Source organism: Caretta caretta, chromosome 2, assembly GCF_965140235.1.
Source record: "Caretta caretta isolate rCarCar2 chromosome 2, rCarCar1.hap1, whole genome shotgun sequence".
Taxonomy (NCBI): domain Eukaryota; kingdom Metazoa; phylum Chordata; order Testudines; family Cheloniidae; genus Caretta; species Caretta caretta.
The window spans coordinates 165,753,060-165,780,165 of record NC_134207.1 but is presented as its reverse complement, the minus strand read 5'-3'; the positions used below and the strand labels follow the sequence as shown (position 1 = coordinate 165,780,165).

Genomic DNA, 27,106 nt, shown 5'->3' with positions numbered 1-27,106 from the left:
GCTCAGGTTCAGTTCACTGGATGTGATAAAAGCTGCATTTAAATCTTCACTATCATTCCCTGTCCTCCCACATGTACACAGAAGCCCTGATCCTGCAAAGGCCGAGGCATATGCTTACTTTTACACACCCAAGATGAAATCCCGTCCCCACTGAAGTCAATGGGAATTTTGCCATTGACTTCAGTGGGTCTAGGATTTCACCCTGTGAGGAGTCCATTAACCTCAGCAGTCCCCAGTCCTGCAATCTGATCCACAGAGGGAGACCCCTGCACTCACATGGAACTCCACTGTCTTCAGTTTGACTCTGTAAGCCCTGGTCTACACTAGGACTTTAGGTCGAATTTAGCAGCGTTAAATCGATGTAAACCTGCACCCGTCCACACAATGAAGCCCTTTATTTCGACTTACAGGGCTCTTAAAATCGATTTCCTTACTCCACCCCTGACAAGTGGATTAGCGCTTAAATCAACGTTGCCGGCTCGAATTTGGGGTACTGTGGACACAATTCGATGGTATTGGCCTCCGGGAGCTATCCCAGAGTGCTCCATTATGACCGCTCTGGACAGCACTCTCAACTCAGATGCACTGGCCAGGTAGACAGGAAAAGAACCGCGAACTTTTGAATCTCATTTCCTGTTTGGCCAGCGTGGCAAGCTGCAGGTGACCATGCAGAGCTCATCAGCACAGGTGACCATGATGGAGTCCCAGAATCGCAAAAGAGCTCCAGCATGGACCGAACGGGAGGTACGGGATCTGATCGCTGTTTGGGGAGAGGAATCCGTGCTGTCAGAACTCCGTTCCAGTTTTCGAAATGCCAAAACCTTTGTGAAAATCTCCCAGGGCATGAAGGACAGAGGCCATAACAGGGACCTGAAGCAGTGCCGCGTGAAACTGAAGGAGCTGAGGCAAGCCTACCAGAAAACCAGAGAGGCGAACAGCCGCTCTGGGTTAGAGCCCCAAACATGCCGCTTCTATGATGAGCTGCATGCCATTTTAGGGGGTTCAGCCACCACTACCCCAGCCGTGTTGTTTGACTCCTTCAATGGAGATGGAGGCAATACGGAAGCAGGTTTTGGGGATGAAGAAGATGATGATGAGGAGGAGGTTGTAGATAGCTCACAGCAAGCAAGCGGAGAAACCGGTTTTCCCGACAGCCAGGAACTGTTTCTCACCCTAGACCTGGAGCCAGTACCCCCCGAACCCACCCAAGGCTGCCTCCTGGACCCAGCAGGCGGAGAAGGGACCTCTGGTGAGTGTACCTTTTAAAATACTATACATGGTTTAAAAGCAAGCATGTGAAAGGATTACTTTGCCCTGGCATTTGCGGTTCTCCTAGATGTAGTCCTAAAGCCTTTGCAAAAGGTTTCTGGGGAGGGCAGCCTTATTGCGTCCTTCATGGTAGGACACTTTACCACTCCAGGCCAGTAACACGTACTCGGGAATCACTGTAGAACAAAGCATTGCAGTGTATATTTGCTGGCATTCAAACAACATCCGTTCTTTATCTCTCTGTGTTATCCTCAGGAGAGTGAGATCTAATTCATGGTCACCTGGTTGAAATAGAGTGCTTTTCTTCAGGGGACACTCAGAGGAGCCCATTCCTGCTGGGCTGTTTGCCTGTGGCTAAACAGAAATGTTCCCCGCTGTTAGCCATAGGGAGGGGGGAAGGTTGAGGGGGTAGTCACGCGGTGGGAGGAGGCAAAATGCGACCTTGTAACGAAAGCACATGTGCTATGTATGTAATGTTAACAGCAAGGTTTACCCTGAAAGAGTGTAGCCACTGTTTTATAAAATGTGTCTTTTTAAATACCGCTGTCCCTTTTTTTTTCTCCACCAGCTGCATGTGTTTCAATGATCACAGGATCTTCTCCTTCCCAGAGGCTAGAGAAGCTTAGAAAGAAAAAAAAACGCACTCGCGATGAAATGTTCTCCGAGCTCATGCTGTCCTCCCACACTGACAGAGCACAGACGAATGCGTGGAGGCAAATAATGTCAGAGTGCAGGAAAGCACAAAATGACCGGGAGGAGAGGTGGCGGGCTGAAGAGAGTAAGTGGCGGGCTGAAGAGAGTAAGTGGCGGGCTGAAGACAGGGCTGAAGCTCAAATGTGGCGGCAGCGTGATGAGAGGAGGCAGGATTCAATGCTGAGGCTGCTGCAGGACCAAACCAGTATGCTCCAGTGTATGGTTGAGCTGCAGCAAAGGCAGCTGGAGCACAGACTGCCACTGCAGCCCCTCTGTAACCAACCGCCCTCCTCCCCAAGTTCCATAGCCTCCACACCCAGACGCCCAAGAACGCGGTGGGGGGGCCTCCGGCCAACCAGCCACTCCACCACAGAGGATTGCCCAAAAAAAAAAGAAGGCTGTCATTCAATAAATTTTAAAGTTGTAAACTTTTAAAGTGCTGTGCGGCATTTTCCTTCCCTCCTCCACCACCCCTCCTGGGCTACCTTGGTAGTCATCCCCCTATTTGTGTGATGAATGAATAAAGAATGCATGAATGTGAAGCAACAATGACTTTATTGCCTCTGCAAGTGGTGATTGAAGGGAGGAGGGGCGGGTGGTTAGCTTACAGGGAAGTAGAGTGAACCAAGGGGCGGGGGGTTTCATCAAGGAGAAACAAAGAGAACTTTCACACCATAGCCTGGCCAGTCATGAAACTGGTTTTCAAAGCTTCTCTGATGCATACCGCGCCCTCCTGTGCTCTTCTAACCGCCCTGGTGTCTGGCTGCACGTAACCAGCAGCCAGGCGATTTGCCTCAACCTCCCACCCCGCCATAAATGTCTCCCCCTTACTCTCACAGATATTGTGGAGCACACAGCAAGCAGTAATAACAGTGGGAATATTGGTTTCGCTGAGGTCTAAGCGAGTCAGTAAACTGCGCCAGCGCGCCTTTAAACGTCCAAATGCACATTCTACCACCATTCTGCACTTGCTCAGCCTGTAGTTGAACAGCTCCTGACTACTGTCCAGGCTGCCTGTGTACGGCTTCATGAGCCATGGCATTAAGGGGTAGGCTGGGTCCCCAAGGATACATATAGGCATTTCAACATCCCCAACAGTTATTTTCTGGTCTGGGAATAAAGTCCCTTCCTGCAGCTTTTGAAACAGACCAGAGTTCCTGAAGATGCGAGCATCATGCACCTTTCCCGGCCATCCCACGTTGATGTTGGTGAAACATCCCTTGTGATCCACCAGAGCTTGCAGCACTATCGAAAAGTACCCCTTGCGGTTTATGTACTTGGCAGCTTGGTGCTCCGGTGCCAAGATAGGGATATGGGTTCCGTCTATAGCCCCACCACAGTTAGGGAATCCCATTGCAGCAAAGCCATCCACTATGACCTGCACATTTCCCAGGGTCACTACCCTTGATATCAGCAGATCTTTGATTGCATGGGCTACTTGCATCACAGCAGCCCCCACAGTAGATTTGCCCACTCCAAATTGATTCCCAACTGACCGGTAGCTGTCTGGCGTTGCAAGCTTCCACAGGGCTATCGCCACTCGCTTCTCAACTGTGAGGGCTGCTCTCATCTTGGTATTCATGCGCCTCAGGGCAGGGGAAAGCAAGTCACAAAGTTCCATGAAAGTGCCCTTACGCATGCGAAAGTTTCGCAGCCACTGGGAATTGTCCCAGACCTGCAACACTATGCGGTCCCACCAGTCTGTGCTTGTTTCCTGAGCCCAGAATCGGCGTTCCACAGCATGAACCTGCCCCATTAGCACCATGATGCATGCATTGGCAGGGCCCATGCTTTCAGAGAAATCTGTGTCCATGTCCTGATTACTCACGTGACCGCGCTGACGTCGCCTCCTCGCCCGGTATCGCTTTGCCAGGTTCTGGTGCTGCATATACTGCTGGATAATGCGTGTGGTGTTTAATGTGCTCCTAATTGCCAAAGTGAGCTGAGCGGCCTCCATGCTTGCCTTGGTATGGCGTCCGCACAGAAAAAAGGCGCGGAACGATTGTCTGCCGTTGCTCTGATGGAGGGAGGGGCGACTGACGACACGGCTTACAGGGTTGGCTTCAGGGAGCTAAAATCAACAAAGGGGGTGCCTGTACATCAAGGAGTATTTCAGGCAGGACTTCACGGAGGGTTCCAATAAGAAATGGTGCACCTAAGTTATCGTTCTTATTGGAACAAGGAGGTTTGCCTGGCCTCTGATTGATACATGGCTAGATTTACCTCGCTGCACCTTCTCTGTGAGTGACTGCAGTGTGACCTAGAGGAATGAGTCCCCTAGACAGGGGAGGAGGCAAATGAGTCCAAATCAAATCTGGTCTATTTCTTGTTTTGACCCACTCCATCTATCTTTTACATCTTTGACTGGCAGCAGACGGTGCAGAAGGACTGCATGCCATCCACATCTCATGGCTGCTCGGCAGAAGATGGTACAGTACGACTGCTAGCCATCCTCATCTCTTGCCTGCCTGGCAGAAGATGGTACAATACGACTGCTAGCAATCCTCATCTCTTGCCTGCCTGGCAGAGGATGGTACAGTACGACTGCTAGCAGTCCGTATCGCCTGCCCGCTCACCATAAGACGGTTCAATAGGACTGACTGCAGGACTAAAGAGAATGACCTGCTCAAGTCACTCCAAATTTAGTCCCTGCACCCATGTCTGCCCAGGCGCTCCCAGCCAACGTGGCCAGGAGCACCTCGGACATGACGATGATGGCTACCAGTCGTACTGTACCGTCTGCTGCCACAAGGCAAGGGGTTGCTGCTACTGTGTAGCAATGCCGTACCGCGTCTGCCAGCACCCAGGAGACATAGGGTGACGGTTACCTGAGCGGGCTCCATGCTTGCAGTGGTATGGCGTCTGCACAGGTAACTCAGGAAAAAAGGCGCGAAATGATTGTCTGCCCTTGCTTTCACGGAGGGAGGGAGGGAACGGGGGCCTGACGATATGTACCCAGAACCACCCGCGACAATGTTTTAGCCCCAGGCATTGGGATCTCAACCCAGAATTCCAATGGGCAGCGGAGACTGCGGGAACTGTGGGATAGCTACCCACAGTGCAACGCTCCGGAAGTCGACTCTAGCCTCGGTACTGTGGAAGCGCTCCGCCGAGTTAATGCACTTAATGCACTTAGAGCATTTTCTGTGGGGACACACACACTCGAATATATAAAACCAATTTCTAAAAAAACGACTTCCATAAATTAGATTTTATTCCGTAGTGTAGACATACCCTAAGGGTCTGCACACAGTATAGCCTTGATCCTTCAAACACTTATGGAGGTGTTTAACTTTAAGCATATGCATACATTTTGGTAGGATCAGGATTATATGCACAACTTTGTTCTCTTCATGTGGATTGACCACTAAAGAGTGAGCCAGAAAGGTTTTATAATCATGGTTTGTATTCTTACATAAGAGATGTACCCTTTGCAAATATATTTGTATGCCTATTCTATTGTAAAAAGGATACATTTCCTATGCAAAGTACATTTTAGGAAAAAAAAATGCATTGCTCTGTATGGTTATGATGATTAGAGTCTATTTTAAAATCTCTTTCATTTTGTAGATTATTAAATGCCTTACTATTGAACAATGAGGAAATGAAGTTGGCTTTAAATTATTTTGTTACAGACGCAAAAGCTCCAAGTTAAAACATTTTATATTTTAGCTAAAAAGCTTAGTTAGGAAGTTTATAATACTACAGTTAAACTTGTTAAGTAAAGTGTTTTTTCATGAAACATTAACATCTAAACCACATTCTGAAACAGGATGATTTCACATGAGTTTCTTTCTTTCTCAGTTTTAACTTATTGCCAATGAGTTTAATAATGAATTCAGGTATCTCAGCAGAAAATTTGGCTACTCATTCCATACACAATGGGGAATTTACTTATCAGTGGGTTTCTTGCCATTGGGATTACAGCTGGGCAAAATGGATAGAAAAAAATACTTTCAGACAAACATTATCAGTTCATTGTGTAATATGGCATTTCTGGGAATTTCTGGGGACTGAATTTTTTTTCAGTGAAGGAGAACAAAACTAAATGTGCTTTTTGTCTCTCATCTTGTTTTTGTGAATTTGAAAATGCTGTTGAAGGAGGTGGAAGATGCAGTCTTGAGTTCTCTGACCACCTCTGCTATCGCCTGCTTCAATAATATTTTGCACTAATATATAACATTTAAGGCTAGTATTTTCAAAAGGAGCCTAACGAGTTTAGACACAGCTGCATTGAATTTCAGTGGGATTTGAGCACCTATATCCTCCAGGCCCATTTAAAAATCCTTAGCGTTACCTTAACTTTGGGTCTGATCCCATGAGATGGGGTGTGTGTGTAAAACTGATAAATTCCTGTTTTTATTTTTATGAAAGAATGTGTGACTCAGTCCGAAAAGCACTCTTGCATTGTTACCAGCTAGAAGTGAAAGGGTTAAATTTCTCTTCCAATGGGAGAGATGTCACAAATGTGAGACCCTGGTAGTGGGGCAACTTCAGAGATTATTATATTGAGAAGTGCCTCTTGCTAAGGGGCCACAGGATGTTCAGACTATTATACTTATAAATGTTATATGTATATTTGCTTTAGAGATTGTATTCTGGCTCCATGGGGGAGGATTACAGAGCTTCCTGCAAGAACTAAAATCACTGGGTATGGAGTAATTAATGCAAATTCCTAGACAGGTAAAAGCTCTGGAGAAGTATCACCCCTTGGGAGGAAACGCATATACTGCTTTTGACTGGATTCAGGAGCAAACAAAGGAGGAAGAGTGGTATAAAGGGGCAGCCTGCTTTGATTCAACAACTTTCACTTGATCCACAAATTGACAACTTTAACCAAGAGGGCAAAGCTCTTCTAGAATGGTTTGACAGACTTTTGAAATCTGCTAGGGTCTTCACCGAGTAAACTTAGCAGGGGTGTAGATGGTTTGTCTTATGTGTTTTCTCTGTAATGTAATCTGCTGTGCTCTGTGAAAGCTGGTTGTTGGCTGGTAAACGCTGTCACCCCCCGGGATAGAGCAGAATTTCAGGTGCTGGACGAAAGTCATACCTGCTCACTTAAGCACTGTGAATTAAAAAGGAAATTGCAGGCTAAATCCTTGGTCGGAAGGGAAAGGAACATGAGTCCCTGCCCCAAGGAAGGTGATGGCTAGAAGTCTAAGACTTGAGGAGGAGTGCCCTCAAGGAGGCCAGGAAGGGTTCGGAGGTGCAATTACTCTGGAACTGTGACAGTGTGGGTGGCCTGAGAGGAACTGATCACCTTCAACTTGCATCAGGGAGGAGAAGCTCCACCAGTGTTTGTCTAGTCTCACAAGGGGCTTTTGTTGACTTCACTGAGGCTCCATGAGGTTGCAGAGATCTACCTGGGTGAAGCCGCTTGCAGCATTGGGCCTGTTTATAAAATAAAAGGATTACAGTTCTTCACAGATTCTATTCTTAAAGTGTAGCAAGCTGTTGTTTCTAAAGAGGCCTTGATGCCATGAATTGGAGTAACAGGATTAAAGAATTCTATAGCAGGAAACCATATAACACATTATCTTTTGTTCCCTGAGTTAAATGTACTGGCATAAATCTCCCACCATCCTTCTCTCAATGACATTTCCCCCCCTCCATATCAGTGCTGTTCTGGCATTCAGCCTTGTATTCTGATTACAGTATGTGAAGCCACAGTTTCAAGGATACTTGTGTCTGTCTCTAATGTCTTATAGGAAGTAAACTCATGGAATGGATTTAACACCTTTTTGGACAGAACTCCAAATGCCTGCTTCACAATTCTCTAAGAAAAGATTCTGCACTCCATAATTCTGAGGTTCTCATGTTTTCGGAACTCAATGACCTTTCTGGTTTCACCATCTGACCATTCTCTTTTCTCCATTTGATAACACCACCTTTTCAGTGTCTCTTGCCTATTCTAATAATTAATATTAGCATTCAAAAACATATCCTGTTTTAATGAGCAATATCACAAAGATCCTGATCGTGCAATCACCTTTGTGGGCAGACCCCTGTGCCTGTACAGGGCTAACTGCAAGATCAGGGCCCTGGACATAATATATTAATGAAAAGGATTGTTACCTAGAACTCAGATTTCAGTTAAGATTTCTAAATTCCCTGGCAGATTTCTAAATTTCTGGCAGACAGCCTTGCAAAGAACCTTTCAAAAGCACCATAAACTGTCTTTGCTGCTAGAAAATGAAAAAAAAAAAGTGTATGTGTGAGAGAGAGAAAGAAATAAAAAGGTTGGCTTGCCTGCGCACAAAATTGGAAAACCAAAAGAGAGAAGATGCATGTGAAGAAAACAGAGAAACAATTTCCACCTTATGTGTCAAAAAAACATTTAAACTAAAAAGTCATCAGGGTAAGTCTGTGAGCAAAAATGTCACCACTTCCACTTCTACCACATGCAAAAAGTACATCCCTGCTCATCTTCTGAATTCCAGCTCTACAAATGAGATCCTAGGACAGGTGCACAGGTCACAAGATAGAGGTGTCCCCTCAACCCTTCCACAGTGGCGTACCTGGCAAAACGTTCCATTGAGCCAGACAGCACTGAGAATTCTGGAAGGGATAAATCCCATACAGGTTTCAGAGACTTCAGCAGGACTATCTCCTGGTCAGACCTGAGGTTGTCACATACAGGTGAGCCCAGTTGCACTCAGCCCTTTGAAAGAACCCGAATTCCCTTTTATCATTGGGCTGTGTTGAGCAGAAGTGAAGACAGGGAGATATAATAGGGCCCCCTACTTTGTTGTTTTTTTCTTTTTTTTATACAGACTATTAACCTTATGAAGGAATATTGACAGACACTTTTTTGATTTTCATTTTTTTGGTTGAACAAGAGCCCTATAAGTAAACCAGAAATCCTATGGTGGGCTTTCATTTGCCTAGCCTCATCTTCTTGTGAGAGAATTTAAGACTCGGGGAATGTTGAGGGAGAAACATAAAAGTGATATTATTATAGTCAAGGCCTTGTGTAGGCTATGACACAGCAGGCCCCAGTTCTGTGGAGAGATTAACTGACTCACCAGTATACTGGTGCTGCTTTCTGAAAATTCTCAGCAGTCAGATTTCAATTAAAAAAGTCATTTGTTTATTAATGCATGACTCCAACATTACAGAAGTTCCTTAAAACAATAAAGCTGGAAGCTTTGACAGTTGGGAATGGGGCATTTTTAGATTGGGTATTTTTGCAAAAGTAATCAGTAGTGAAAGAGTTAATGTTCACATTTAATTTGTCATATTTACGGTTCAGACTTAACCCCTTCCTTGAGGTGAATAGGGTAGTTTGCAGCTCTAAGAGCTATTATTTCAGACTGCCTGCAGACTTGGGAAAATAAGATTATATGAGTTACCCTGGGTTCATGTTTCCAAGTCTTTGTACACAATTGTAAAGGCTAGAAGCATACATTTCATTTTAAATGAAAACTTGGATTCTGCAGTAAGAAGTGGACAAAATTTGATGGCCACACAATTGTGGAGTTCACTGGGACCTGATTATAGGTAAGCTCTGCCATAGGTCCAGTGTCTACAACTCACTTCCTCCAAAGGCCACTGCCTCGTGCCTCATAACTGCCTCGTGCCTCATTTATACCTACACAAAGTAGTGTAAAATTCTATCACCGGTGAAGAATTTTGTTGCGGTACCCTTTTACACCCATTTTGGCAGATATAAATGACTACAGAAGGTACAAGAATGTGGTGAATCAAGCCCTCAAATTGTATTTCTCACCCTGCATCTGTATTCCATTTCAGTCAATGGTGCTTGGGACAAGCAAGACTTTGAGAGTAAACAGCTCGACACAGGCACTATATCTTCCTCTGATTAGCTATTTGTGAGCACACAGTCATGCCTCAAAAAATAACTTTTTACTCTAGGGAAGAACTTTCTATCCTCTTCCTTTTCTGTATTATTATTCCATGCCTTTTCTTGTTTCAGATTATAAATTATTCACGGCAGGGGAAGAATCTTACTAAAAGTTCGTAAAGTGTCATAGAAATGTATGACACTAAATAAGCAATTATTAATCCTAAATCCCAATTTTGTTTGTTTCAATTTCTTTAAAGTTTTGTTCTAAGTAGTTGGCAAATATAGAAAAGACAAATAAAATCCTAAAATCACCTTGTACATTATTTTACAGGGTTCTGATTTCTTTGCTATAACTGAAGAACATGAAAATACTATAGCTTTTACCTGTGTATTGTCTAGTGTTACCAAACAGCATTTATTTTTTGATGCCTTTCCAAACCAGAGTTTTATTTAGGTTGAGTTCTGGAAAGAGGTACAGTTAGTCTGAAGGCACCTGCAGATATGCTGCACTCTTTTCAATTTTCATGACCACTACTCAGCAGTCTAATTCAATAGCCCATCTGGGAAACTGATTCTGCAACTGCATTATTGGTCCACTTATGAGTAACAAAAATATCTCCCATTCAGAGGTAGGTCTACCTACTAGTTACCAGTGAAAATTTAACTAGCAAAAGGGTTTTTTTTTCTCTGCAAATTACACTTTTCAGAAAACCAAACATTTCGACAATGTCAAGTGCTGCAGTTTGTAATATTTTACTATGAAAGGGTTGCAGTCCAACAGAACGACATTTTAAGACTAGCTACTTTTAGCTATGATAATACTTGTGTATGTTTCCACCGGTAAGTAGCCAAGGATCTAAGGTACTTATGTGAGGCACCTTAGGCACCTTCTTGGTGCCTCACAATCTTTCAGAAGCATATCACTACGACCTCTCTCTGAGATAGAAAGATAATATATTTCTATTTTGCTGAGGCAGAGGTGATTTCCACAAGGTGATTTCCACAAATCATACACGAAGCATGTGACCGAGCAGTGAACTGAACCTCGGTCTACTACGTCCTAGATTGGAACCCTAAGTCCTGGGACATCCACTTTTTCATAGAATTTCACTGTCTATTGCAGGTCAAACAGGGCCTCACATTTCCACCAATTTGAATCCATGGATGCCTAAGTGATTGTTTAGAGTCATACAGGACACACACCCAAGAGATTGACAGTGGAGGTTGAATAGGTTGGCTTGCCTAAGAAGACTCACCTAAAAAAAGGAATACTGTCAACTGATTGGGCTCAAACTCTAGCATAAAAGTTCAACTACTGTTAAAGGTCCATGTAATATTTGAAAAGGAGTACAGAAGAGCCACAGCTTGTGAGACAAGAAAGTTCTACACTGTTTACTCAATGGAGAGGAAAGACATAAAATCTGCATTATCTTAAGCCTGGTTACTTCAGATCATCCTATTGTGCACTGGAGAAGACACTGTAAGAACACTGTTCAGAGATTGCTTCTTGCTGAATGTACACTACTTTCAGACTCTGCATCCACAGCTAAAATGAGTTGAAAGTAGAGCTTCTAACACAGATTTTCCTTAAGATTTAGCAAAGGAACAAAGTGGAGGGCTATCAATTGGGGATAGCAGGTATTTTGTAACATTTGGCTGGATCTGATTCTAGTGGTTGCACTAGCAAAATCTAGTTAAGGTTCTGTTGGGAGTTTTGTTAAAAGCCCCTGTTTAGACATGCTCATAACTTTTCAAAATAGTGTCTTTTTTTAGGTTAAAACTTAAAAATACACAGTTCCAATAGGGCTGGAAGTTTTCTATCGAAGCCATTTGATGGAAAATGGGGTTTTGAACAAAATAAAATTCCTTCTGACAAGCTTTCCACAGAAAATTTCAATTTTAATCAAACAAGCACACAAACCTCAAAATATTGTAATTTGGGGGAGCTACTGCACTACCTTATGGAGTGGTCATTTGGTTGCCTTATGTCCTTATTCTCCTCTCTGGGCCAGGCTCCTTGCCCAGATGACATATCCCCCAGAAATCTGTAGGGATTCTGCAGCACTCCGGACCCTAACATTATCTCAGAACTGAGCAACTTTCACAATGCTAATCTAAAATAACACTAAACTAATTGGGTGGGGGTGGGAGGGTAGGAATCAGAAATCAGAACAAGTCATATCATTATATGTCTCTAACCATAATATTTCCATTAGCAGATTCTCACCACCACGAGATATGGAAAACATCACAACCATGCACAACAGAGAATCAGTGATCACAAATTGAAAGAAGAAATTAGGATAAAACACACAATGAAAAGCCAGAAATGAATGACATCAGCATGACAAAGAAATAGAAATTCAGGACTAGTCTACACTTAAAATTTAGGTCAACATAACTATGGCACTGGGAGTGTGTGTGTAAAAAATCCACACCACTGAGTGCTGTAGCTTTGTTACCCTAACCCCTGGGGTAGGCATAGCTAGGTCAACAGAAGGCTGCTTCTGTTGACCTAGCTACTGTCACTCAGGGAGGATATGCTTTTTTCATATAAAACAAGAAGTTGAATCCCTGCTTTAATGGCAAAACTGAATTCACTCTTAACTATGGAATTGTGATCAGCACCTCTATAACATTCATGATAGCTACTGGGAAGAACCAGCATAACAAAGCAACCTGTTATAGAGTTATACTGAACATTGCAGTTTCATGATCCAAACAGTCAAACAATAAATTGTCACTAATCCAGATACTATAACAGGATGAATTACATAAGCCCCAACCTGAAGGGGGACTGTGCAGCATTGCAAATGCTCTTTCTTCAAAAGCTGAGGTAATCGGATGTCTGTTTTTCATAAGATTAAACCAGTGAGGTATAAAATTGCAGGTGGAAAGTCAAGTACACTGCATTATTTTCTCCAGTCAGGAAAAAAAGCAAAAAGCGTGTCTAGATCTGCATTAACGACTGCATGACCAGCCACAGTGCTGACAAGTAGAACAAGGACACCATCATTTCTTCCTTGAATATGAAGAATATTTTGGGGGATACCCTTCCTCTGCCAATCAAGGTAGCCCTAATATCATAAGCAGGACTTCTACTTCACATTTCCATGGCACTCATCATTTATGCTCACAGTATTTGGTGTCACGAGGTATACAACACAGTCATTAATTTAAACCAGCTATGTCTTCTAATTCACCATGTAAACATTCTGAATTACACTTTGCTACTGACAGGACCCAGAAGATGGAGATTAAGTCATAAGAGGCTTGATGCTGGCTGTAGATGATGAAGTCAGAGGCTGTTTCAAGCCTGAACATTCACAAAAGAGAGGAAAAAACGCGTGTTCCATCAGTAAAGTCAAAAGAGACAAAACATGAAGCAGTGCATAGCAATGTGTGCCTAACAATTACCAGAACCATTAGTGTAATTATACTTTCAAGTGGAGAGTTTATGGAGCTACTAAAAAAAAAATAGGGTTCCCTCTGCTGTCCTAGACCATGATGGAGCAGAAAAAAACTTAATGTGGGGTTTGGAGATAATCCTGAGCTCAGCTAGCTCAGATCCTTCCCCATCGCTGCCTTCCTGAGTCTTCTTTATACCCCTCAGCTGGTTCATCAACTCTCCCTGCCAGATTAGCTAATTAGCTGAATATCCTCATTCATCCTTCTCCAGGGGAGCTGATGGACACCTAAGTGATCAGAGTGCTGGCTCACCCGTTAGCTTCCAGCACTCTGTCACAGAACCCAAATGCCACTTGGGTCCTTAGCCATCTTTGGAAATACCTGTCTTGCTCATTGATGTTGCAGTGAAGTTTGCCTGGCACCTGTTAATCTTATTCCTATTGCTGTGGGGAGCTGCAGAATAACCAGCACTTTACACAAATGCTAAAAAGATGATAAACTGTGAGCCAGATCCTGAGCTGATGGAAATCAACATAGCTCCACTCGATATGAGAGTCAGCTTCCCAACCACAAGACTTAGCTGCAGCTAAAACCTCCAAGGGCCTGAGCTGTGCAACACCTTATATAGCAGGATATAGAACAACTGGCACCCAGCGAGGGGACAGATTACAGTAACAAAAGATAAGGAAGCAATCAGTGCTGCAGCCCTGTTTGTAATGTCTCAGACATATGGAATAAAGGTCTGTGACTGTAATGCCTCAGGAATTTCTGTAGCTTATTGACAGAACCAGCACATGGTGTCAGAGGTAAACGTGGCCCTGTAAGGACAAAACAGCTCAGCAGATCTGAATGCTAGACTTGCACAGTCAGACAAAACACAGATCTCAGTCATGGCAGCAAGCCTGATTCCAGTTCCTGTACCCAGGGGCATGGAAGGGCATGTCTTCAGAGCAAAATGAGGAAATCATGAAAGTCCATAAAAAAGCTAAAATCATAAGGGTTGCAGCACTGCTGTCAGTGATGAGGAAAGAATGTTACATGCCGCAGCCTCACCTGGACATCCCTCCAAAATTTGGGACATGCTCCAAAAACATTTTGAACCTACAAGAAATGTCATATATGAATGCTGCCTCTTCAACAAGTGTAAGAAAGGATCCACAGAAACCATTGACCACTATACTGCCAAGCTGCACAAGACGGTCAATTCATGTGAGTACAGCTGAAAGAGGAGTTGATATGAGATGGTTTAGTCATAGGAACCAAAGACAAAGGTGCTCAGATAAGAATGTTCAGAAACCCCACGCTAACAATAGCAGGGGGCATAGAAATGTGCAAAGTGAATGAATAAGCTCTCACTCAAGTGAAGATGGTAAGCACATAGGAGAAAATGTATGCATTATGTAAATAAAAACAAATACAGGAATCTACAGAAATAATAATAGTAATAATAAATATTAATGATAATAATAATTAATAAAACCCCTCCATAAGTACCATGATGAGGCAAGCACTGCTCACAATGAAAGCTCTGAAAACTGTGGTACAAGACATTAAGCAGACAAATGCCCAGCTTGAAGCACTATGTGCAGAAACCATGACAAGAGGAATCACTATGCACACATGTGCAGACAAAGAAAGCAAAGGAAAGCAACACACCGTATAGTAGAGGTGAGCAAAGATGAGCTGAGCAGCAGCTCAGATAGTGAGATCCTTTATACGGGTGATATCAGAACAGTACACACAAAGAAAATAAAATTATTTGTTAAGCTCCTACAACCACCTTACAAAGTGGCATCAAAGTGCTGGCACAAGCAAGACATACAATGCCAAATGGATAGTAGAGTATTTGTAAATGTAATGGGCCATGAGGACTTCATCAACATCATGCAAGATGGACCAGTAAAACTGCAGCCAAGCAATGCTAAATTAAAACTCTATGATGGTGTCATCCTCACACCACTAGAGCAATGTGTCTTGCATGCAGAACATCAATGGAAGGTATACCTGCTAGAATTTCAGGTTGTGAATTCCGACGGAAATCATGTCTATAGGCCAATACAAGCGAACACATTGGATTTAGCCTTCTGCCTAAAATTCATACAATAAACTGACAGTCAGTAGAAAACAATGCACACAGACAAACACAACCAGGTGGCATCTCCAGGGCTTGAAACATGAGGGAGTACAATAATGTATTTGAAGGACTAGGTTGCCTCCCAGGTCCACTACACTTAAAAATAAACAGAAACATCCAGTCAGTGCAACACCTACCATGCAGAGTCCATATAGCATTAAAAGAAAAAATACTGAAAGCAATGAAACAAATGGAAAAGGAAAGGAGTACTTGTGGCACCTTAGAGACTAACCAATTTATTTGAGCATAAGCTTTCGTGAGCTACAGCTCACTTCATCGGATGCATACTGTGGAAAGTACAGAAGATCTTTTTACACACACAAACCATGAAAAAATGGGTGTTTACCACTACAAAAGGTTTTCTCTCCCCCCACACCACTCTCCTGCTGGTAACAGCTTATCTAAAGTGATCACTCTCCTTACAATGTGTATGATAATCAAGGTGGGCCATTTCCAGCACAAATCCAGGGTTTAACAAGAACATCTGAGGAGGGGGGGCGGTAGGAAAAAACAAGGGGAAATAGGTTACCTTGCATAATGACTTAGCCACTCCCAGTCTCTATTCACGCTTAAGTTAATTGTATCCAATTTGCAAATGAATTCCAATTCAACAGACTCTCACTGGAGTCTCGATTTGAAGTTTTTCTGTTGTAATATCGCAACTTTCATGTCTGTAATGGCGTGACCAGAGAGATTGAAGTGTTCTCCGACTGGTTTATGAATGTTATAATTCTTGACATCTGATTTGTGTCCATTTATTCTTTTACATAGAGACTGTCCAGTTTGACCAATGTACATGGCATAGAGGGGCATTGCTGGCACATGATGGCATATATCACATTGGTGGATGTGCAGGTGAACGAGCCTCTGATAGTGTGGCTGATGTTATTAGGCCCTGTGATGGTGTCCCCTGAATAGATATGTGAGCACAGTTGGCAACGGGCTTTGTTCCAAGGATAGGTTCCTGGGTTAGTGGTTCTGTTGTGTGGTATGTGGTTGCTGGTGAGTATTCGCTTCAGGTTGGGGGGCTGTCTGTAGGCAAGGACTGGCCTGTCTCCCAAGATTTGTGAGAGTGTAGGGTCATCCTTCAGGATAGGTTGTAGATCCTTAATAATGCGTTGGAGGGGTTTTAGTTGGGGGCTGAAGGTGACGGCTAGTGGCGTTCTGTTATTTTCTTTGTTAGGCCTGTCCTGTAGTAGGTAACTTCTGGGAACTCTTCTGGCTCTATCAATCTGTTTCTTTACTTCTGCAGGTGGGTATTGTAGTTGTAAGAAAGCTTGACAGAGATCTTGTAGGTGTTTGTCTCTGTCTGAGGGGTTGGAGCAAATGCGGTTGTATCGCAGAGCTTGGCTGTAGATGATGGATCGTGTGGTGTGGTCAGGGTGAAAGCTGGAGGCATGCAGGTAGGAATAGCGGTCAGTAGGTTTCCGGTATAGGGTGGTGTTTATGTGGCCATTGTTTATTAGCACTGTAGTGTCCAGGAAGTGGATCTCTTGTGTGGACTGGACCAGGCTGAGGTTGGTGGTGGGATGGAAATTGTTGAAATCATGGTGGAATTCCTCAAGGGCTTCTTTTCCATGGGTCCAGATGATGAAGATGTCATCAATATAGCGCAAGTAGAGTAGGGGATCAAATAAATTGGTTAGTCTCTAAGGTGCCACAAGTACTCCTTTTCTTTTTGCGAATACAGACTATCATGGCTGTTACTCTGAAACTAATTTCCTATTAAGGGCTAAGGAGCTCAACTTAAAACTCAACAACCAGAAGATGAGACTGTGACGTATCATGCATGGGACCTCACAGGGCCTGTGCCCAGATCCAGAAAAGGTGAGGGCAATGCAGCAAATGCCCAAACCTTCAAATGCCAAGTCTCTGCAATGGCTGTTAGAATTTGTAAATTACTTGTCCCAATTCCTTCCTTGTCTCTTGGACATCTGTGAGCCTCTTAGATGCTTTATAGATATAGGTGCAACTTGGGTCTGGCTACCCCAGCATAACACAGCAGTCAATCACATTAAAGACTTGGTCACCATACACCCCTGTGCTAAAATATTATGATTTGAAAGAAGTCATTACCATACAATCTGATGCAAGTGAAACTATAGTTGGAGCAGCCTTCCTGAAAAAAACAAACAAACAAAAAAACCACAGTAGAAGTCTTTGCATCAAGCTCCTTATCTCTGAATGAATGACAATATGCTCACATTGAAAAAGAATGTCTATCAGTCGTATTTGCCTGTGAAATTTGATCAGAATATTTGAGGTCAAAAATCCATACACATTGGAAGTGATTATAAACCACTTGAATCATTTTCAAGAAACCACTGCTAACAGCTCCAAAATCCCTCCAATATATGCTATTAATACTACAACATTGTCACTGAGAAGGAAGCTATAAAAAAGGAACCTAAATGTATAAAGCAGACTTCCTATCCAGATTTCAGAGTAGCAGCCGTGTTAGTCTGTATCTGCAAAAAGAAAAGGAGGACTTGTGGCACCTTAGAGACTAACAAATTTATTTGAGCATAAGCTCTCGTGAGCGACAGCTCACTTCATGAATGCATCCAATGAAGTGGGCTGTAGCTCACAAAAGCTTATGCTCAAATAAATTTGTTAGTCTCTAAGATGCCACAAGTCCTCCTTTTCTTTTTCCTGTGCAGAGTAGCTCGGCCACAAAGAATGTGATACAAATGAACAGGACTGCAAAATCCTTAACCTAATTAAAACAAAGGAAAAACAAAAAGATATAGTATTAATCAAGCCAGCTACATTCCTATTTACCAGCAAGGACTACAGAAAGTCTGTGAGCATACAAGATAAAGAGCTACGAATTCTGATGTCTGTTATTTTAACAGAATGGCCGGACACACATGAAGAGGCTCCAGAGGCCACTCATGAATACCGGAACTATCATGATGAACTCAGTGTGCAGGAATATATTCAAAAGCAACTGAATACTTCTATCTAAAGCCTTAAGAAGAGAAACCCTATCTTGAACACATCAGGGCCACTCTAAAAGCAATGCTAGGGGTGTAATGTACTTGCCAAATATCACCAGTGAAATTAAAGACCTGATAAGAAACCTTGAGACATATGCAGAATTCCAAACAAGTCAGCAGAAGGAAACTTTAAAGATACATGGCATTCCCAACAGAACTTGCAGCAAGGTGGGACTGGACCTTTTTGTTGTAAAAACAAAACAAACAATCAATACCTGGTCATAGCTGATTACTACTCTGACTTTTGAGAATTAAACAAACTATCAAATATCACTGCAGCAACAATAATAGACAAAGCAATGGAACACTTTAGTAGACATGGCATACTTGATCTGGTAATCTCAGATAAGGGACGGCAGTTAATCAGCAAGGAATTTGCACACTTCACCAAAGATGGGGGATTTAACCATATCAGAGCCTCCCAGTACAAGAATCAGTCCAATGTCAAAGCTGAATCAGCTATCAGAATTGCAAAACCTCTTTAAAAGTAAACCTTAAGGAATAAGGAAAACAATTACAAGTTATCCTAGAGTGGAGAAGTACTGTGCATGCCCCAATGAAGGCATGACCAGCAGCCCTGTGCAATGTCTAATATCCAGACACACAAGCATATTTGTACCTACAGTCAATGTACTATTAAAACCTGAAGTAGCAGAAGGGGTCACAGATCAGTTTGAGAGAAGTGCAACAAAGCTAAAATCTAGTAGGACAGACAGGCCGAACATCTTCCAGAAATACAACCTGGAAAAAGTGTGACTATTTCCTCATGACAGATCCTGTGTATGAAAAAGGGCAACATGCATGGAGCAGATAAATCCCTGCTCCTCTGCTGATGCAGTTGATGAACATACATATTGCCAGAACCATGAATTCATCCATCCAATACAATATCCTACAGCCAATGGAAACCTGATGTGAGGCAAGAAGTAACTGTAAGAGCCTGCTAACAATGATAAATTGAATACAATAAATTCACTGCCTAACACAAACACAACAGAAGTGGAACCAGTAGAACATGCCTCCAATGACGTGAAGGGTCACACAAAATCTAGAGCAATGACAAACCACACAAAATAGCCTTTCTTGGCACCATGAAAAGTACTCACACACGAAGGGACATCAAACCACCATCCAGATACAAATATTTTGTACTGAATGAATGGTAAATCATCAACCCTGTCAAACTACATCAACCATTGTTGCATAAATTCTGTTAAGTGTTGTTCTAATATTTGTTGTTTTACAAAGTTTATTACAGAACCACATTTTGTTACTTAGGTATACTGCCTTAAGCAAACATGACAAAGGGGATGTTACAAGAGCAGCTTCCCACCCACATGAAGGAGCTGCAGCTAGAATCTCTAAGGGCCTGAGCTGTGCAAAATCTTATACAGCAGGATATAGAATAGAGAGACAAGGTGGGTCACAGCTCTGAGTAAATTTCTCAAACCTAAAGAAGAGCTCTGTGTAAGCTCAAAAGCTTGTGTCTCTCACCAACAGAAGTTGGTCCAATAAACGATATTACCTCATCCATCTTGTCTCTCTAATGTCCTGGGACCAACACAGCTACAACAGGGCTGCATACAAGGATGCAGAATAGGCATAGGTGAGAGGGCAGATCAAAGTGACAAAAGATAAAGAAGCAGTCAAAGTGCTGCAGCCCTGCTTGTAATGTCTCAGAATACAGGTCTGTTAATGTAAAGCCTCAGGGAATTCTGTGTCTTATTGACAGAAGCAAAACACCACCAGTTCAGTGGAACTATCAATTTGCACCAGTTGAAGATGCGACTGACACTATGTGCGTGCAAAACAACACAGACAATAAACAGTTCTGATTCTTCCTAAAGTGATTAGTGTTAGCCAACCAAAATAGGGGATCTTAACACATCAAGATGGAAGCTCTACTAGCTTAAGACATTTACTAGTCAAAAAGGGAAACCCGTCTTGCCATATTTGTGAGGGTTAATATCATAGTGTGATATTGCCCACTTTGTGTATAATCATCCCAAAAGATTTACATTAATTGTAGAGACCCTCGTATAACAGTGATGAATATTTACACAGGTAGAAAAATACATTAAATATAAGGTGAACTTCTCTTCAAGAATCAATACTGGGACACTTTTGTGATGACATATTTTATAGGGTCATTTAAAAGACAAAGGAACACATTAAAAATTTACACTGGTGTCATTACTGTCATTTTTACACTAAAGCAATATGTGCATATTTCTTGCATTGGAGGATTTTTTTTCCCCAACAACCGAGTCTTCAGAATAAAGTTGTCATGAACTACCAAGCAAGGGTCATTAAGATTTAATTTGAGTCAAAGAACCCTTTCTATAGTGTCTGTACTCATTTGACGTTTTACTTTTCTGAGTTCTGAACACTCTTTCCAATGGATGTTCTTCTGGACCAAATTATACTTGGTATAGCAATGTCTTGGTCAAACATTTGCAGTTATTAAAAAAACAGAAACATTTTTATTTAAACATTTGATGAAATGAAAAAAATGGGTCAGTGCATGTGTCCTGAAAGAAATTTCCAGCATATAGATGAACATCAAATGAAAATCTGGGACTGGTCCCAGTAAAACCAAGACAGATGGTCAATTTAATTCACTATAAAAAAATCCCATATTTTATGGTGAACAGCAATACGACATCAACTCTACATGACCCTACTACACAGTTCATTGGTATGTATGTGATAGTAAAGTAATTATTATATAATCCAGCTATAACAATTAACTTTGTTAATTGTTCAGGCTCAGGAGTGGGGTTACTTTGTACTTATGCCAGCATTTGCAAAAAGAGCAATGGGGTTGCTGGTGGAAGCACAAGGTAAAGCAAATCCCAAGCCAGGAGTCAAAGTTGTGAACTAGCTGGAAAAGAATTTCTAGGACAAAAACTTTTTCAACAAAAAAATACATATTTGGTTAAACAACATATTTTGTGAATTTGTGTCAGATTTGTTTACTTTTTTCAGTGAAGAAAAACTAAACTAAAAAAAACCCTGAAAAACCTAAACATTTTGTTTTGACATTTTCAAAATGTTTCATTTTGATTTTTTATTCCAAATTATTTTTGTTTAGAAATTTAGTTCAATGTTAATTTTTTGAAAAATTATATATATATAGGTTAAAAAGTTTGAAACTGAATGACATGCTTCAGTTTGGTCAAGCAATTTTTTTTTTCACTTTTTAGTTCACTAAAAATTTTCAAATATTTCTGTTTCCACTCAACCCCAAATTATTTTATTTTCATGATTTTTCAGGATGCCCAGCAAACTGAAAAAAATCAGTTATTTGCACAGGTCTACTCCTTACTATTAATATGATAAGAAACAACAGATGAAGTGATGCAAAAGGGAGAGGAACATAACGGTGACAGAGGATACCAGTGAGGATAAAGCTACCGAGATGAAAACAAGGTCTCTAAAATTTTATTTGAACTGAAACTTAAATCTTCATGCCCAGAGTAACACCAAAAAAGATGAAAGCATCTGACACCTACTTTAAGAGCAAAGTCTGTCAGATAGAATTCAGCAGCAACTCTGTCAAAAGTGTTGCAGAGGCTGGAGTTTCCATGAGTCATCGCTTTGAGGTGACCTACAGCATGTATGCTTCTAAAAGTAAGAAGGTGGCTCGACTTTCCACTTGCTGTAGAAGGAAGAACAGTAAAAATATTGAGCAAAGGAAGCCAAAAAAAAAGAGGTATGTTTCATCCTCCCTCTCATGTGAATCTCTAAAGGAAAATATGGGAATACACCTCTCTCTTGGGTTAGATAAATTCATATTAAATATACATTTTAATATTTCAGACATTATTTAAACATTGACTAATGAAGTGCTGAGACACATTGGCATATTTTGAGTTTAATTGCATAATGATTTTATCTGATGTAAAGAACTATAATTGTAAAGTTTAGGCTGCAAATAGGAAGTGTAACAAAAATATGCAGGAACCATTCAATAGAATTTAAAAACAGGAAGGGAAAATGTGACCTTGTCCAGTTGTTTGCTGTCTTTGGCTGTGATTTATGTGCAATTTCCTTTTCTCTTCTCTCTCTATAGTCACACAACCCAAACAAAAGTCTCATTCTCTTCCTCTTCCATAGCTGAACTGAAATTCTGTCTAAGCTACACACTTTGGTCAATGCAAGTTACATTGACAAAAAGCCACTGCAGTTAGTGTATCACTTGTGAGCATGCATACGTGGCTCCTTGTGTCAGTGGTGCATGTACTCACCAGTGGTTGCATCAAAGCACAGTGCAGAGCATCATGGGAAGGTATCCCAGTGTACAACATGCCACTGTCGGGCACATTGTCTTTTGGAAAGTTTTGTCAATGCATGGTGGGACCGAAAAGAGTTGCGCCTGGCTGGCTGGGAGCCAAGTGTCAACTTCCCAGTATGCAACTGTCTCTAGCCCATAATGTCAGCTATATCCCATAATTTCATGCCCATTTTCAAAATCCCACAAACCCGCACAGCCCTACTCGCTGTCCACCATCTCTGACAAAAAGCATGGAGCCTGCACAGCTCTGCACTATGAGCATTGCAAGCACAGGGCCCACAATCCTCCAGTATTTGCAGAGCCACAAGAAGAACCGAATTAGCAGGGAACATGGTAATTCCTTGGAGGACAGATTACTGTGGGACATAGTGAGAACCGATTCAAGGTTGTGGGTGGCAGTCATGGAGCAGCCGCAGATGGTGAAGTGCCGGTTCTGGGGCCACGAAACAAGCACTGACCGATGGGATGGCATCATAATGCAGGTTTGGAATGGCAAGCAATTGCTGCAGAACTTTTGGATGTGCAAGGCCACATTCCTGGATCTGTGTGTCGAGTTCACCTCAGCCCTGCAGCACAAGGACACCGAAATGAGAGTTACACTGGCAGAAGCAAGTGACGATCACACTGTGGAAACATGCAACACCAGATTGCAACCAATCAGTGGGAAATCATTTTGGTGTTGTAAAATCCACTGGAGCGGCCACTGTCATCAGGGCCGGCTCTACAGCTTTTGCTGCCTCAGGCAGTGAAAAAAACTGCCACCGCGGACGGCAGAAGGGAGAAGCTGCCACCGAATTGCTGCAGCGGCCAGCAGGACAGAGGAACTGCCGCCGCGGAAACACTGCTGCCCCTTTCTAACTGCCTCCCCAATGCTGGTGCCTGGAGCCAGCCCTGATTGTCATGCAAGTGTGCAGGGCCATTAATCACCTCCAGGACTGTGACTCTCAGCATTGTGCAAGACATAGCGGATGGATTTTCAGCAGTGGGGTTCCTGAACACTGATGGAGCAACACACAGCATGCATCTCTCTATTTTTGGCACCAGACCACCTTGCCATAGAGTACATCAACAGAAAGGACTACTTTGGGGGATTCCCAGGGACACTTCTCTGACATTAGTGTGGGCTAGCCAGGGAAGGTGCATGATGCTCACATCTTTGAGAACACAGGACTGTTCATAAAGCTACAAGAAGGATTTTCTTTCCTGACCAGCAGATTACCATTGGTAATGTTGAAATGGTGACCTGGGGGGTCCAGCCTACCCCTTGCTCCCCTGGCTCTTGAAACCTTGACGTCACTAAGGACAGACTAAACTACCAGCTCAGCAGGTGCAGAATGACAGTTAAACTTGCTTTTGGTAGATTGATGGGATGCTGGCATTGTTTACTCACAAGATTGGACCTCAGTGAGGAAAATATCCCAATGGTTATAGCTGCCTGTTGTGTCCTGCATAATGTCTGTGAAAGCAAAAGGGGAAAAGTTGCCACCTGGGGTGAAGGGCAGAGATGTAGCAGCTGGCTGCTGAGTTTGAACAGCCAGACAGAAGGGCTATTAGAAGAGCTGAACAGGGAGCTATGCAGCTCAGGGAGGCTTTGAAAGAGCACTTTAACAGCAAGACACAGTAATGCGTTCTGGTGGACTGTGCTCTGGCCCTGCTGTGTTGAGGCCTGTTAAGAATGGTGTGGTGCTTGGTGCACATCTGTGAATATAACACTGACAGTGCAACTGTTCATACGGTGGTGCTTGCTGTACATTTATGATTATTACACTGTGTTTGTCACTGATCCTATTCACACCAGGGCCCTGTGGCTTGGGCTTCTCAGAGGTATCCATGATGGGCTGTGCGGGTGGGGGCTCTGCCAAGTATGGCATGCAGCTCTTTGTAAAAGCAGCAGATCTGAAGCTCAGCACCGGATCGACTGTGGGCCTCCCTGACCTTCTGAGATGCCTGACACTGTTCCTTCGTTTTCCTGCAGCACTGCTGCTGGTCCCTGTTGTACCCCTTTTCTTGCATCCCCTGTTCAATCTCCTCAGCCTGTCGATGTCTCTACGTCTGGCCCATAGCTTTGCTTGCACAGCCTCTTCTCTCCGTAGGCCCAGGAGCTCCAATATCTCCTGTCTCCTCCAAGCTGGAGCATGCCTGGAGTGTGTTGCTGGCATGGGCAGTTGGGCAGTTGCACACAACAGTGGAGAGCTGGTAGATTTGCTCACCAAGCTAGGCAATCATTTAAAAAAATCACAAGGTTTTAAAGGGGAAGGTGCCTTCCGGTCTATAAGACCCTTGGGCAGTGGAGTTCACGGTTTTGACCAGAGCAGTCAGTGTCGGGCATTATGGGACAGCTGCTGGAGGACTGTTGGGGTTGACATAGGCAATGCAGTGTCTACACTGGCTCTGTGTCAACCTCAGTACATCAATCATGGCTCAATGCCACTTGGGGGAGGCGATGTTACTATGTTGGCATAATGGGATGCTTATAGCAGTGGGAGACAAATTTAAGTGTTGACACATGCACAACTAGGTCAACACAAAGTGACCTAATTTTGTAGTGTACACCAGGCCTGAGTGAAGGAGGTGAACTGTGTGAAAATATTAACTAAACACAAATACTATATGGCTCCAAGGGTAAAATCAAGGCAAGTGAGGTCACGTATTAATCTCACTTCACTTCCAGACAATCCCTATCTCCTCAGAAGATGTTTCCTCACTGAACACATTGAGGTGGGTAAGAAAATCGCCTCAAACTGTGCAGAAGAACAACGCTGATTTGGCAGCATGTCAGTGTCTGCACATCCAGAGGAGTGCGAACAACTTTCCTGCCTACACAATTCTTCTTTAAAACAATATATCTTTTTCAAAAGAAAGTATGTGAAGTCTGAAAGCAGTGGGCAATGTTTGTCCTTTTCAAATGTTAAATCAGATCAGACGTACATTAGTCACTGCTTCACTCAGTGTTCAAGTAGTAACAGATACAGTTTTAGCCATTGGCTTCGTAAATTTAGTATGACTATTTATTTATTTCTAAATGTTACTAAGAATATTACAATTTTAAAAACTACTTTTCTAACAAATACAATTTCTTCTTTCCAAAATGCCTTCTTTTCTCTTGGTTGTGGTGTTACGTAATCAGTTGAAGATGTCAAACTATGTTCCACAGTAGAAAAGGGGAAAAAATAGAGTTCCTTGAGGATCATTATCCTAGTGAAAATCACATATATGGAGTGATCAAAGGACCATTACGGCATGGTGACAGATTTTGATTGCTGAGGGTCAGGAAAGGAATTATACCACCAGTGGGCAAATATCTATTATAATAGATTAGAATGAAATAGAGGCTTGCCAAGTTATAAATTTCATCTAAAAGAAAAGATAGAGGAAATTTTATGAATACAGAGGCCAAAATCTGTTCAGCTTATTAACATAAAGTGAAACTCATCCTTGTGCAGAGGGCCAGCACAAAGCTTATGTTGGTGCAACCACTGTCCGCATGAAGACCGGCTCTGTAGGTCTTCCTTACTGGAACTCTACAGAGACGTGGTGCTTGACCTGTGGACGTGGGAGGGTGGAGGGGGTGGAATCTGTGACCCTCAAGGTATTAAGTCGTGGCCCTCAATGGCAAATGTGTTAAGAAGAAAAATAGAATGTGATTATCAATTAAAAATGTGTTCCCTGAGCCAAGCCCCTTCATTTTTAAACTGAAGGATTTGACTCAGTCCTGTTTCTATAGGAGGAAGTAGAAAGGTTCTGTTCCCTGCCCCAACTTCCTTCCACTTCTTCCCCTGCAGCCTATGGGTAGCTCTCCTGTAACAGGAAGACTTTGAGCAGCTGTTGTCTCTACCCTGCCACAGTTGCTCGGAAGCTCCATCCCTCCACCCTTCCCCGCCGGGCCCCCAGTCACACTGCAGAAAAGAGAATAGAGAATAGCTCTAGCTCTTCCATGCCCTACTCCTCTGCTAGATGGTGCAGCCTCAGGGAGAACAGGAGAGAAGCTTGACTAGCTCTGCTGAGTATAGGATAGTACCTAACGGAGAATGGCTCCCTTCCACCACATGGCCATCCAGGCCAACTCAGGAGAAGGGAAAGAAGAGATGCTGAGAATCAGCAAGACTTATGGCTCTTTATTCTCTATCCCCGGCCCAGAATAATTTAGAGGATCCTGGAGATTGCACTAAATTGTGAAAGGCTTATGGTCCCTAAGAGGGCTCCAGCCATTTTCTCTTCCTGTCCTGCCTAGATATCCCTCCTGCACTAGCAGTCTTCAGGGAGGTATGCACAGGAGCTGGGTGCCTAACATCATGCACCTAAAGCCTCAGATAGATACCTAAACAAAGTGGCCTGATTTTCCAGATGAGAATTTTGCCCTAAAACTAGGTTCACAGCTAAAGCTAAACTCTGGTTTTCATTTAATTTCAGACTTGAATATTGTTCTAGGCTTGCTGAATGGACCACTAGAAGTTGCACTTGGAAGCCTCTGGAGGGAACCTGGACCCAATTTCAAAGGT

General features: G+C 42.8%; 1 protein-coding gene across 1 annotated transcript; it reads left to right on the top strand.

Moving 5' to 3' along the window:
* Window positions 1–611: 611 nt before the first annotated feature.
* LOC142070848 (uncharacterized) lies at window positions 612–2,398 on the top strand. The gene is made up of 2 exons (XM_075124783.1): window positions 612–1,249; window positions 1,838–2,398. The coding sequence occupies exons 1-2, from the start codon at window positions 667–669 to the stop codon at window positions 2,395–2,397; spliced, it is 1,143 nt and encodes a 380-aa protein (XP_074980884.1). The 5' UTR covers window positions 612–666; the 3' UTR covers window position 2,398.
* Window positions 2,399–27,106: the final 24,708 nt, after the last annotated feature.